General features: G+C 37.0%; 1 protein-coding gene across 1 annotated transcript in view; it reads left to right on the plus strand.

The window, feature by feature from the left end:
* The first annotated feature begins 227 nt into the window (after positions 1–227).
* The window catches only part of Rrp42 (exosome complex component Rrp42), a 32511-nt gene continuing 17281 nt past the window's right edge, over positions 228–15457 (plus strand). Inside the window, exons 1-2 of the mRNA XM_089097878.1 lie at positions 228–312; positions 9298–9494. Coding sequence (XP_088954004.1) covers positions 256–312; positions 9298–9494 — 254 coding nt within the window. The 5' untranslated portion in view covers positions 228–255. The remainder of the gene's footprint in view (positions 313–9297; positions 9495–15457) is intronic.

Genomic DNA, 15457 nt, shown 5'->3' on the forward strand with positions numbered 1-15457 from the left:
TGTTTTATAGCTGTTGAACCATTACGAGGCACAAACTTGCAGCAAAAAGCAAACAAATTGGGCAGATGATTCAAAAATGGTCTGAACCAAGAGTAAATAAACAAGGTAAATGTTGAGTTTGATTTGGAGCAAAACGTTTTCTGGCTTATTTTTGGCTTGTTTTTCAAAGACTGGTTTATTTTTCAAGCGTTCTGGCTTTCTTTTTGGTTTATAATCCGACAGCATTGGCAGAACAAAAGTTTAAATTAATAAAACATGTCTGAAGTGTCAATTTGTATACCAGAAAAGACTTTTATATTACATGGAGTCGATGTTAGTATTGATTTTACTAAGTATTGCTAGTTGTTTTAGGCTATTTTAATTGCTACAAAAGTATTTAGGAGATTTGGCTATTCTCTTAAGTTTTTGAGGTAGGCTAGCCTACGTTAAATAGTAGGCTATAAAATGTGGCTTAGCTCTTATCTCATTCTATTCTTACTCTATGTAAGGCTTTGATTAAGCATTAATAATATAACTGGAGTCAAGCACAGGACCAGTATTTCTTGGGGATTTTTTTTTTTTTTTACCTAGTGTCATTCCTGTGAACAGGTCAAATTGACAAAATTTTTTGACAAATAATTTTTAAGCAATGCATTCTATATGGTGCAATTATCAAGGGTGAATCTCCAGCTTTGGTAAATTTTTACCAAATCAAATTATTGACTAACAAATAAATTGAATATAGCCTACCACTTGATGCTTTTTCTTATGCTTTTTCCAAATATAATAATCATTTTTGTTGGAATTGCATTTTACTCCCACCCCTATATACCAATTCAGGGTATATATTTGCAATTAGGGGGGGGGGTAAAGTTTAAACTTACCTCCCATTTACAACAGAAATAAAATTTGCCCCCCCCCTCCCTAATATGCAAATACCCTGAATTGGTATATATAGGGGTGGGGGTAAAATTCATTTCTGACAAAAATGATAATTATATTTGCAAAGAGCATAAAAATAGACATCAGGTGGTATATTCACTGGTATTCATTGGTATAGTGGAAATGAAATTAATTTCTAACAAAATAATTATTATATTTGGAAAGACCATAAAAAAGGGCATTGAGTGGTATGTTCACTTTATTTGAAAATCAATAATATGAAAAATGAAAAATTTACCCATTTTTCTTGGGGACAAGAAAAGCCCATATCTGGATAGTCAAGGAGCATGGGATATATAATAATTTTCTCTCCTTACATTATTGGGGGGGGGGGAACTGCCTTCTCCCTAACAATGTCCCTGGCAATCATAACATTATAATATCATGCAACAAAGTAAAATCAATTTAACTTTTAAATGATCAATATTTATATTATATTTTGTAATTGTTACAGGAATTGTGGTGAAACAAAATGTTGAGTTCAACAATAGCTTATAAATTACAGATCATGTAGACACTATAATTAAAGTTTCATGGCCAAAGGAACCTCAATTAAGGCAATAAAAAATTCTTGCTAAGACAACAAAACAGAACTCTCTTTAGCAAATGACCTTTATAGGGGTTTATTTAAACCAACAAAGAGTTTCAGCAAAGTAAAACAAAAATAATTGCTGCATATATGGTGGATTGAGATATGTATATGTTTAAAGGCTACTGTATGTGGCTTAGGATGGTTTCAGCTCATGGAATAACTAGAAATTGTACAGATTCTCAATTCATGTGGATATGCCAACCCACTCAGAATTTTATAATAATTTTATTGTCAGACTTGTTGCTCAAAACAACTATTGATCATGAGTTTGGCTGAATATTCAAATTTTGTCTTAGATTGAAATTGGTGTGCAACATTTTAACTCTTTAAGTAAGATAACAGCAAAAAATAATTTTACATTTATTCCTAATATTAACCAGTTTTTAAGATGATAGTAATTAAAAACAAATAGAAACTAATTTTAAAAACAAAAAAGATTTTTCCAAAGAAAAATAAAAAGCCATATTAAAATCTAAATGGAGTACAACTAAGCCATAAAAAATTCAAACTCAAAACAAACCAAATTTGCCATCAGTGATTAAATGAAACCAAAAATGAACCAAAATAAAGCAAGAGGTCCAACTTAAGATGAGTTACCACCCCCTAAATCTTCTAATTATCAGGGTGTCATTTACACATTAAAAAAAATTTCACCTTTTGTTTCATAATTACAATAGTGGAAAATAAAAAATTATGAAGAAATTCAAGAATTAATGTTATCCTGTACTAAACAGTCTATTTTTGTTAGTTCTTACCAGTAATCTTGATTAATATGGCAATTATGTTTTTTGTTGATTTTTTGACAAATAAAACCACACTGCTCAAAATACATATTGTTTTCAACAAAAACAAAATGACACTTGAGCCTTTTAGAAAGATTGAGATTGAGAAGAGTAGCAGCATGTTTTTTTTTTAAGTTTTGATTAGCCTTGTGATATTATTTTTTGTTGAATTGGTTTTATCACAAAAGAAAAACTTTTTGAAATTGGAGTGATGAGTGAACCAAAGAGGAATGCATGCTAATGCATTAAGGCAGTGGTTAACTTATTTAGACACTCTACCCCTTTTTACCCATAAAACATTTTAGGTACCCCTTCTCAGTTACACGTACTAAGTAAACTATATCTAATATATAGTACATCCTATATATTATATCTAATATATAGTACAGTATATATATACATCCCAATTCACAAGAAGGGTAGCAAAACTTCTGCAGCAAACTACAGACCTATCAGCCTTACATGTGTGGCATGCAAGGTCATGGAGAGAATCATAAACAAGCGTATCATTAACCATCTTGAGGCCAACTCACTTATCAGCAGTAGTCAGCATGGTTTTTGCTCAAAGAGATCGGTGGACACAAACCTTCTTGAGTCATATAGTCTTATAACTGACCTACTAGAGAGAGGATTACCTGTGGATATAATATTGTTTGACCTAGCCAAAGCATTTGACAAGGTTTGTCACCGATACCTCATTCACAGGCTACTTACTCTATCTGTTAGTCCACAAGTGGTCAGTTGGACAGAGGACTTTCTGAGGGACAGAACACATCAAGTGAAAGTGATAACTGGACCAAATAGCCATGTCCTTTCTGACGAAATCAAAGTCACTAGTGGGGTTCCCCAGGGCAGCGTCCTGGGCCTCACCCTGTTTAACATCTACATAAATGAGCTACCCCTCATCACCAGCAACAAAACCACCCTATATGCGGATGATTCGAAACTCATAGGTCCTGCCAACACCTCTTCTTCCATCCAATCCCTCCAAACTGATCTCAACCACATGTGCTCCTGGGTCAAAAGATGGCTGCTGGAATTCAACGCAGAAAAATGCAAGGTCATACACTTTGGACACAAAAACCCCAAACATCAGTACCTCATGACCCAAAATTCTGGAAGTCACCAATTGAGTCACAACAATTTTTGTGGAAGTCACACAATTGAGCCTGTCCAGGAGGAGAGTGACCTTGGCATCATCGTTGACTCCCAGTTGAAATTCAGCTCCCACTCACAAAAAATCTCAGCTAATGCTAGTAGAGCCCTAGGCATCATCAAACACAGCATCACCAGTAGGAGTAAACACGTAATCATCAAACTCTACAAAGGATTATTAAGACCTAGACTGGAGGTGGGGACGATACTGGCCACCCCTCAATTCAAAAAGGACAAGGCAGTTCTTGAGCAAATCCAACGAAGGGCCACTAAGATGATTGTCGGCATGGAAAACAAGACATACAGTGAACGGCTGAAGGAACTCAACCTCCCCTCCTTAGTATACAGACGGAAACGTGGAGACATGATCCAGGCGCACAAACTCCTCTCAACCAATCGAGAAAATGAGATCCTGGAGATTAACACCTCCCACAAAACACAAGGACACCCTAGACAAATCCGCAATCATCACGCTACAACTGGAGCAAGATGCAATTTCTTCTCGAATCGGATCGAGAACCTCTGGAATAACCTCAAGGAGGACACTGTTGCTGCTGAATCAACAGATGCTTTCAAACGCCATCTGGATGCTGAGTGGAAAGATACACCATGGAAGTTTGACTGGGAAGCACCAGAATCTTCCACCAGAACTGAACCAACTACAACAGTCATCATAAGGAGTGATTCAACAGGATCGAAAGTCCTTATTTCACTCCAAGCTGTGATTTAAGGTAATTTAAAGTAATCAAATTGCCAGTCCTAAAGTTAAGAGGCTCTTTTTTTCTTGGTTGGCCATGTGCCCCCTAAAAATCTTTGCATACCCCCAAGAGGTATGCACACCACAGTTTGAGAACCCCTGCATTAAGGGACTAAATTAAAGGACAAACCCAATTGGTCAAAAATACAAGTGAATTCATGCATCTAAACATGTAATCAAACCTTCAGTTGTTGTTTCCAGGCCTCATCTCAGTTCAACAATTATCCCTTGGGTCCTAGGAGATCTAGACAAACAGTCTTTGAAAAGGTTAATTTTCAAGTGCACTAAAACCCTATAGGTATTTATTACAAACAAGAAAAATCCTATGGCTTTTCTTAATCAGAATAGTAAGAGACAACCTGGATACAACCTACAATTATGACATAATTGATCAATCTTTAACATTAAATATGCCATTTTTGTAAAAAAATTGATTCTATTTTAAACATAATTTGTTTTAATTACAAAAGGTTTTTAACCCCATCAGTTTCCTTTAAAATGGGTCATTGAACACCTCTCTACCTCTCTACAATGTTCCAGTGCCAGGCTATATGTGGAAAAGAAAAAGGAAATAAAAGATGCCATTTAGGCAGAATGCTGTAGTAGCTGCCACATTTCTTGATTTTCAAGCCAATATATCTCCCTTGCTGTTCAAGCCAAGGGACAGAAAGTTTCCTATTTAGGGGTTTCAGACAAGGCGGTTCTAATGGTGTACTTTTTGTTTTGATCTGACTCTATTTTTAGGACTATGGGCTATTCTATTTTTTAACATTGGATGTAATTGTCTCTTACTAGGTTGCTAGCTACTGCTGCAACCCAGATGAATATAGGCTAGTTAATTTTGATATTTCTTTTCTAGCATGAGTGTCTTGCAAGATGGGTAACTGTGTACAAGTACAACTCTGGGTAAAATTCTAGACAAGCTAATATTTGCTATCTTAAAAAGGGGTTAGGCTAGGAAAACAAAACTTTCATGGACCAAACTGCAGACTAAAGTATGTCCCAGGAAGGTATTTTGAAGTATCTATCTCCAGTCCTTCTCCCTCTAGAGGGCACTGTCCTTTGATGAGCTTTAAAAATCTTTATGTTATAAAAGTCAAACCTTGCAAAATATATCTTTTTTTTTTATTACAGGCTTCACAGCTCCATCACAGGTGATGATATGCTGCTAGTCCTGGTAATTACCTAATTTTCCAACACTGAGGTATTTGTTATACCTTCTCTTTAATGCATCAAGGGAAAATTTTTCTGGGATTTCCTCTGCCAGCAAGCTATTCCATGTGGCAACCAATTGCTGGGCAAAACTTGTTTTCAGATATTCTTGGCAGGGATTACCCTGCTTAAGCTAGACCGTATAAGCTGTATTTGAAAAGTTAATTGCAAGGGCTTTACTCTGTCAAAAATAAGCTTTGGTAGCTCCTCCGATGGAGGGTTATAAACTGACATGGATGCAACATCAAAGCATTCCTGGACCAACTGTGGGGTTTTAGCTTTCATGGTGCTAGAGGTAGATGCATGAACTGCTCAATTTGACTTCCATTGGAGTAGAGCAATGTAGATTTTTGATGCACCAGCAAAGAGAGGACATGTATATTCTATGACAGGTCTGATGCATGAATTGAATCATGGTAGAATAGACTCATTAGGGAGGAGACTTTTGCATCTTAGGATAACTCCTAGCTTCTTGGAGCAAGAGGATCTCATTTTACTCAGATGCTCAGTCCATGAGACATCTGAAGAGAAGTTAACTCCAAGTAGGCATAGTGTATCAACTTGTGTTATTGTCTCTCCTTTGAACATAAGATCAGGATGAGCCCTTATTTTACATGCCTTTGAAATTAGGAGCTCTTTTTTTCAATGCATTAAAGCTGACAAGCCATGCCTCAATTCTCTCCAGGTCAGCCTAAAGCTCTTTGTGGGGTTCACTGGGATCTTTGTTCTTTGCAATTGATGTTTCTTCACAAGGTTGTCCCCCAGGTCATTTATGAACACCAAGAAAAAAGTTGGCCAAAGAATATTTCCTTAGGGTACTCCTGATAAGACTGGGTGTTCTTTTTATATGAAGCCATCAGGGACAACCTGTAATGAATGTTGACAAAGAAAGTCAGCAAGCACCTCAAATAGTTGACCATCAACTCCATAGGGTTTTAGTTTACAAAGAAGTCCCTTGTGCCATACGTAATCAAAGGCTTTTGCAATGTCAAAGGGGAGAAGGCAAATATTGTGTCCCTGAGAAAGGAGCTCAACCCACTCTTTATACTTTGCAATCAGACAGTCTAATGTAGACTGTTTTCTGCAAAAACTGTATTACATGTCTCCCAACAGCAGATGTGAGTTGAGGTATTGTTATAGAGTCTTATTAATGATGTTTTGATAAACTTTACCTACACAGGACAGCAGACTTATTGGAGGATACAAGTCTACATTACTAAGGCTGGACTCTGCCTTTGAAACAGGGACAGCATGGGCAATTTTCCAGGCTTTTGGGAATGAATCCTGCTGCAAAGCATTCTCTATGCAGAGAGGCAAGAGGACCAGCAAGATCAGGTGCACATCTTTTAAGGATGAGATTTGGAATCATATCAGGCCTTGAAGCTTTGGTGACATCCAGCTGGCCTAGCATTCTGAGCACCTTACTAATAGTTATGTCAACACAGGTGATTTTTGCATCTATTTCTGGTCAAAAGGGGAGAGGGAAGACTGATGGCATCAACTTGGGAGACCTTTGAAAAGGCTTGTGCAAGAGCATCTGCCTTTGCTTGGCCTCACTAGATTATTGTCCCTTCAACATGAAGTGAGGGAATTGATGTTGGTTTAGATGACAGTAAGGCTTCTTTGATAACCCTCCACCACTGCTTTGCAGGGGCACTTTTCAGTTTGTCTACAAACTTGTGTTTGTAATCAGCTCTAGCTTGACATGCAGTTTTAACAGACTTGTCCCAAGCACTGATAAAAGCCCAGTCCTCATTGAGTTGAATGCCATTTCTTGTGAGCCTTATTTCTGGCCCTGGTTGCCTTTCTACAACCTGCATTGAACCATGGATTATCTTGAGATGAAACTTTTACTGTTTTTGATGGGAGTAATTGATCAGTGGCTTCTGTAATCACTTTTCCATAAAGTGGTGCTGCTTTATGTGGGGCTTCTTTTGAAAATTTATTCTGTAACTTTGCTGATAAGAAGTTTTGCAGACCATCCCAGTCTGTGCAGTGATACTGCCTGATGATCTACTTGTGCATTACAGATGAAGGTATTTTGAGATTTCCATAAGCTATAACTGCCACATGGTTGCTGGCAAAAGATAGCTTTCAACACTAAAATAATCCAAATGATCAGTTAAGAAGAGATCAAGCCGGGATGATCTGTGAGGGCCAATATAAATGTCAAATTCAACAAGCCATAAGCAAGACTCAGGTGTAGCAGAGCTTCATCTTCCACATCAGTTGTATGACTTTTCAGCCAGTGGCCATGATGAATGTTAGAGTCTCCTTGGATTATTATATCTGACTTAGGGAACTTCTATCTTTGATTTTTATCTTTGGTTGGCTATAGACTGACAATAATAGACAATTTGTTTGGTAGGTTTACTTTCACCCAAAGGACCTCCTTATCTCTAGGAATCAAAAGTGACAAAAATGGGATGTTATTTTTAAGTGCATAGCTACACCACCTCCACAAAAAGTCAAGCTTCTCTGATTTTTGCAATCCAGCCTTAGCAGAGTGTAACTGGGAATGTTGACCTCACTATCAATGATGCCATAATTGAGGCTGGTCTAGGATAGACACATGAAAGAAGGCAAGACTTGATTCATCATATGCTGAAGGTGATGTAACTTGAATTGGAGACCATGTACATTGCAGTGGGTAACTGTAAACATATCGATAAGAATTGTCTTGGGACGCGCATTTGGTCGTCTACTACAAGGAAGTCCAATCCAAGGCTGTTTTTAGGTTTGAAAATTTGGTAAATACTGGCTGAATGGGTAGTTGGCCCAAACAGCAGACAAAAGAATTTCTAAGACAGACTTTGCCTCATCAGATAAGGAGCAGTCATTAGACTTTATGCTTAACCTCAGCAAGGCTGGAAAAGACCTCAATAGGGGCAGGAGTTGGTACCTTGCAGTACCTACCACTCTCAAGCTCTGTAGGCAGGGACTCCAACTCCTGAGTGGTTTCCTGGAGCATGCCACTGCATACCCAACATGCAGAGGCCATTGTCCAAGTCTGGATCTTCTGCTCTTTTGCAGTTGTCCTCCTGGAGAGGATCTTCCCATGATGGTATCCTGCAGTACCATACAATTTAACTCATTGCTGGAAGAAGTTTTGCAACTCCCCTTTCGAATTTGTTCCAGTTAGTAGGAATAACTATTCCTATTAACCAGTTAGTTGGAATAATTTGTTCCAGAGTATTAAGAATAAACATTTAGTTTGTTTTCTTTTCTTTGTTTTTTTATCACTAGAAATGCCCTGCAGGATTAGAGATGAGATGGGCCATAAGATAAATGTTGTGTTTTTAGTTGCAGAGTTTTTTTTCGTTTTTTTTTATATATACCTGAAAAATGTTGAATTAGCTGAATTCTAACTAGTCATGTCATAATATAGCAAAATTTATTTATTTTGAGTCTGGTTACGTCAAAAATTTTGACATGATAAAGAATAACCAAGTACAAGAATCAACAACCAAATGCTGAAGCTTTGATTTCACATTGGGAGTCTTGAGCCTTTTTTCAAAAGATGCCTACAATGGACTCTTTTAATTGTTAATAATGCTTTATCACCTTCCTTTTGAATAAACTGTAAGCTAATTTTGTTCTTTGCAATAAGGGCAAGTATATTAAGCAAAGGATCAACGTATGATCCCCACCCTCTATAATCTATCCTGCCTGGTGTATAGACAAGGCAGTCAAGATAGCATTTTAGATGAAAAACCAAGCACTTTGATCTGTATAGCTGGAATTAATTTCATTGGTGCCCATATCTAGACTGTCTTTGGACTAGTTATTTTGTTTCTTATTGTTTAGGGTCTTTCATATTCTTTCTTACTCTCTTTTTCTATCTCCAGAAATTTTCATTTGATCTAATTTTCTTCAAGGATGATCTTAGAAATGATGGTCGATCTTATTTAGACTACAGGCCACTTGCAATAGAGACAGGAATTCTTCCTCAGCCCAATGGATCATGTAGAGTAAGGCTTGCAACTTCAGATATCCTTGTAGCCACTAAACTTGAGCTTGAACAGCCAGACAAAAATAGCTCAAAGGAAGGAAAAATTGAATTTTTTGTAGACTGGTAAGTGTCTATTTTTCTGCAAGGCAAGGCTAGCTAGGTATAAAATATATTTGTTTCCGAAAATTATCTATTTTTTAATTAATCAAGATATTTATTACTTAGCTAGCATATAAAAGCAGGCAATAGAAGTACACAGGTTTGATTCTTAGAGGAATGGAAAAACATAGCCTAAATTAAAAATAACAAGCAGAACTTCTAAGTATAGACAGAAAAAAATAAAGTAGAAAGTGCCCCAATATTACAATTTCACGTCAAGAAGCCTTTATCAATGGAAAAAAGGACTAAACTGCTATAGTGTATAAGACAATAATATAAAATTAAATAACAATACTAAATCCAGTAAAGAAAAGAATTTACATTTGAAAAACTATAATTGTTACTTTTTAGAAGTTCTAAACAACTTGTTTTTCTTTGTTATGTAGTGTTTTCCCTTTTCATGGTATTTTTTGTATCTTTAAAATGTTTCTGCATGCAGCTGTGAGATGTATACTTTAACATATACACAAATCAGGGTGTGCTGAGCCTCTGATGTAAATATTGAATCTGCTACAAACCGTTATTATTACAAGTTGTTACAATCATTAAACATGTCATATACTACCAAACTACTATTGATTGTGTTTTTGTGTTTCATTAAAAATGTCACATACTGACAAACTACTATTGAATGTGTTTTTGGCATTATTCCATGCCATCAGAATAGAGGTGATCTGGGGTCTTGACCTATAGCTAATAAAGTTTTGGTTAACTCTTCCTCTGAACCCCCTCAACTCCCAGGATCAGCTGCCCCTCCCAGACCTCGGTTTGCCCCCCAGCTGAAATTTAGTTTCTTCAAAAATCTTGTCAAAACTAAGGTAAGCCTGCATAATTCAAGCATCAACAGAAACATCAGTTTTCTTTAGTAGGCTATATGTTTACCTTTATAGTACTATAAAGGATCTTTATAGTAGCCTACTATATAGTACTTTCATGATACCAAATGGCTCCAACTTCCCCCCTCCCCCTCCCCCGGATTTTGACGAAGTTGCTGCCACTGCTGTCGAAATATTGTGATTAAGAAAACTGACTCTGGTTTTTCAGAAAAATCAACTGCCAATAAGGACCAAGGCTCTTGTCTAAAGCATTTTCGAACTAGTTCCCTCCCCCACACCCTATGAAGTATCTTTCCTGTTACTTCTTGTTGGTTTTCTATCTTTGGTTCCTGTCTAACTATGGCCAAAATAAGAGAGAAAATATGAAACAATTAAATTAAATGCATGTTTCACAACAATAATAAACTGAAAGATTGATTATTTTTTGATCTTATCAAACAGCTCATGGTCATAAACTGTAAGTAAGGAGTAACTTGGCCCAAGAGTAACCGAACTCTAAAAAACGGAGTTTTGATAACAATGGATAGATCAAAAAAGTTATCATTTTATCCTGATTCCAAATATATAAAATCTATTAAGTATAATGTTATCCATTAACAGCTAAAAGCCTGAGAAAATCTACATGGGTTTTCAAAAAGGGGGAAACATCAAGGAGGCACATTTGTGCCTCTTTAAAGAGGCGACCCACCACAATGTTAAGCGATTTTCGGTCCTAGAGGTCACAGAGAGACGGCGGTGATCGCATTTTGTAGCCCAAGCTCAAACTAAGGAACGTGCAAAATTTCATCCTCCTCCGACTTTATCTTCATGGGGTAAACTGGACCGGAAGTTTCGACCCTCCCACCACCTCCCCCCTTTAACGTTGTCCGATTGGGCTGAAATTTAGAGGTTAAGCTTTCCTAGGGTCTGGGAGCTTATCCTCGAAATTTCAGCTCAATCCGATCACTCCTTCCCTGTTTTCCAAAAACCAGATATAGCCACTTAATGTTCATTTCTCTTTTTTTTTTATTAGCCACGCCTACAGGCCACAGTTGGCAACGGATCCGGGTGAATGAGGACTCATTCGAAGCGGAATTCGACCTGTTAGGGCCTTTTGATATTTTGAACGTTAGGGCCTTTTGAACGTTGTCCGATCGGGCTGAAATTTAGAAGATCAGTTGTCCTGGAGCCTGGGAGCTTATTCTCGAAATTTTAGCTCAATCTGATTACTCCTTCCCTGTCTTACAAAAACAAAATATCAAGTTTTGTTGGTGTTTGCTTGCGTCAAAAATAGATCACACACACTAAAAATACAAGAACAATTGTGTCTCTTTGGTACAGTGGTCGATACTCCTGACTGTCAGGCGGAAGGCCCGGTTTCGATTCCCCGTCAGAGGAAATTTTTTATATGCTGAATTTAAAGTTTAAAAAAGAAACTCAGTTTCTTTTTTAAATTATTTGAAAAAAACTACGTTTTTAAAGAGTTAAAGAGGCTGAGTTACAAGGTCGAACCTTAGAACGTACAGGGATTAGGAGGCACAGTTGGGGGGCTGTTAAAGAGGCTGAGTCACAAGTTCGAACCTTAAAACGTACAGGGATTAGGAGGTGCAGTTGGGGGGCTGCTGCCCCCCAAACCCCCGCTTTGGTATATGAAAGGGGCTGTGCCCTCCTCAACGCCTCGCTCTTTACGCTAAAGTTTGACTTTCTCACAACTCTTTTTTTAAACAATAAAAACTTTAGCGTAAAGAGCGAGGCGTTGAGTTTATATTGAATTTAAAGTTTAAAAAAGAAACTCAGTTTATTTTTTAAATCCAATCTATTAAATCCTTCGGCTCAACAGGTGTCTCCAGAAGAATATCACAGTCGGCCTTCAGGTTACAGGTAAGTCTCCACTGCTTTGATAACATTATTTGAAAAAAAAACTACGTTTTCTAAAGAGTTAAATAAGTAATAAACTGAACAAAACCTGCAAAAATTATTTGAAAAAACTACGTTATCTAAAGAGTTAAAGAGGCTGAGTCACAAGTTCGAACCTTAAAACGTACAGGGATTAGGAGGTGCAGTTGGGGGGCTGCCGGTCCCCAACCCCCCGCTTCCGTATATGAACGGGGCTGTGCTCTCCTCAACGCCTCGCTGTTTACGCTAAAGTTTTTATTGTTTAAAAAAAAGAGTTGTGAGAAAGTCAAACTTTAGCGTAAAGAGCGAGGCGTTGAGGAGGGCACAGCCCTTCTCATATACCAAAGCGGGGGTTTGGGGGGCAGCAGCCCCAACTGCACCTCCTAATCCCTGTACGGTTTAAGGTTCGAACTTGTGACTCAGCCCCTTTAACTCTTTAGAAAACGTAGTTTTTTTCACATAATCCTCAAAAAGGCAAGGAATTTTAATGAGAATCACACTATCAAATTGAATGTATCAAAGAACCTTTCTCTATAGGTTCCTGTCTGCAAAAAATATGGAATTTTATCTCTTTTTTTACCAGAAGAAAGATAGTGGATGTGTGTTTATTTATTATTATTTTTTCCAGGGCTGATCATGTTGAACCAATAGTACTAGAAGATCGGGATAGGGCTCTACCGAACAGAGTGAGGGGCAACTAGCCCCCTCCCACGCTCCTTTTTCCCCAAATTCATTCAGTCAAAATTTTAATATAGCCATTTTCTTCAGCATAGTTGAAAGGTCCAACAACTATACCTCTGGTAATGACTTAATCCCCCACAGCCTCTAGGAGAGGGGCTGAAAGCTATGAAATTCGCACATTATTCACAAATAGCATTTGCTATTCGGATGAATATGGGCATTTTATGGGGGTATTTTTGTGGGGAGGGAAGTTCCCGGGATAAACTTTCCTGGGAAAAGTTTACATGGGGGAATTATTTAAATGAGCGAGGGGTAGAGGAGGGAGCAGTCCCCCTCATATATGGAACATTTCTGTTCGTTTAAAGGTTTAATTTTGCTCCTTACTGTCAGTTTTTTTTAATACAATCAACCTAAAAGATCAAAGTTGTTTTTGTAGTTGTTGTTTTTGTGTATTTCTGAAATGCTGATTTTAAATTTAATAGCTGTTATGGATTACCACTTTTAATACAGTAATCTCTTCAGAAAGATGGTTGCAAGCAGATATCAAAATCAAATAGAATTATTCTTCATCTTCTCAGTCATAGACGCATCACGAATAAGTTCTTTAGAAATTATTATCGGGTGTTGAGTGATACCTAATTCATTGTCAGCTAATTACTCACATTTTTGAAGTGTAAATTCTTACAAACATGTTTACGTTTCTTACGTAATTGGCTTACCGATTGGTGTTAAAGTGCTATTTTTTTAAGTAAGCAGTTGATACCCGTCACATTGTGCCCCCGTTTTATCTTCTTAGCCCGCCTGCTGACCAGGTGTCTGCAGTTACAGCGCTACACCGCATTTTGTTGTGTGGCAAAGATGCCTGGTTTTGATGCTCGTTCTTTTGTCAATTTTACTACTTTAAAAAGCTCTTTGTATACACTTTACCTCATCAGTAACTTGTTTGCATACACTGGTGTATCTTTTGCCCTATCTCTGGTTAGGGAATTAGATACTATAACTAGTGTATAGCTAGGGAAGTTGAGTCCATAGCTTTGGCATTTGGCAGGGAGAATACCGGGAGTTAGCCTATCGGAGTTCGAGGGGCTTTGCCGCTACCGATAATTTTGGCTGGGTTATGCTAACGTTATGCAACCTCCTCCTGTGATAAAAATGTCTAGCGGAACATTAACGGTCCGAGATTAGAATTAAGTTGCCTAGTGTTGACTATTATGCCAAAATTGGGGGTAATCGGTGTTATGAGTTTCGGGTTTTTTAAGCTTTAGCCACCATGTGTTAGCCTGAAAAAAAAACAGTTTATACGTACTTTTTTCTGGAAATAGGCAAACCTAATATAGGGTTGTTTATATCATCCCCACTGTAGTAGCCAGTGGTGGCTCTTGCAGCCAAACCTCTGAGTTTTAAGTCATAACAAGAAATGGTATTATTTATTGGGAAGTTGTCTAGCCCTAAACTTAGCCCCATTCTTTGTACAACTACCCTTATTTCTCTGGTCTCTTTCTTGAGGAGAATTCATGGGGCTAGTCTACATACTTGTTTGTTTATTTTAAGGAATTAAGAGAGAATGATCTGGAAGAATTGTTGTTTCTTCAGGTTAAGAGATCAATTGAATTATCATCATGAAGTTAATTAATGTGAGCATGTTAGCAAATTCGCTATTATTTTAAGAGTAGGGTAGAATTTCCCACGTGTCTGGTTCAATTTTGTAAAGTTGTTAGTTGAAGAATAAACGCAACAAGCTTTCAACTTTAATGACATTTTAAGTTTTGACATTGGAATCTTATAGATTATTTTGCGTAATCTACCAGGTTGGAGATTATAGAATTATAAATTGTTAGAATTTGTAATCATTTTGAAAAACTAGTATTGGAGGAACAAATACTAAACCTGGGGAAGTAGATAGCTGGGTCTATTTGGTTAATTATATTTAGAAACAATTTCTTTCAAATGAAATTAATGGGTTAAACAAAATCTTAAAACAAACAGATATTATTCTGAGCATTGGAGAGGGTTGCTTCTCCCTCTTCATTCCCCCGCTCTTTACGCTAAACTTTTAAACTGCTTTAAAGAATACTCCTTATTCCAATTCAACGGCCTTTATATTTTAGCATTCTTTCTTAAAGAGTTAGGACAACAAGTCAGGCTTTAGTGTAAAGAGTGGGGAACCGAGGAGAAAGCAAAATCCTTGATATCTAGAATTATGTTTATTCGTTTTAAGTTTTAATGTTACTCTTCACTTTCATTTTAGAAAGTTTTTTTTATTTATTTATATTTTTATTCGTTTTTAGTAGTAAACCTAGGGTTACCCTCATTGCAAAAGGATTACCCTTAAACCGGACTCTTTAAATCAATATTTAATTTTGCACAGCAATGATTCGAGAAAAATACATCGTCTTGCTTTTTTGCTTTTTGAAATTAAGTATGATCATCTAAAATAAACTGTAATCTCCTCAATATGATGAGGGGATTTTCATCCCTCAGGCCTATTAGTGCATGCTTCCTACTGTATATATATATATATATATATATATATAT

This window comes from Artemia sp. Qi Xiang Cuo, chromosome 12 (assembly GCF_049724085.1).
Source record: "Artemia sp. Qi Xiang Cuo chromosome 12, ASM4972408v1, whole genome shotgun sequence".
NCBI lineage: Eukaryota > Metazoa > Arthropoda > Branchiopoda > Anostraca > Artemiidae > Artemia > Artemia sp. Qi Xiang Cuo.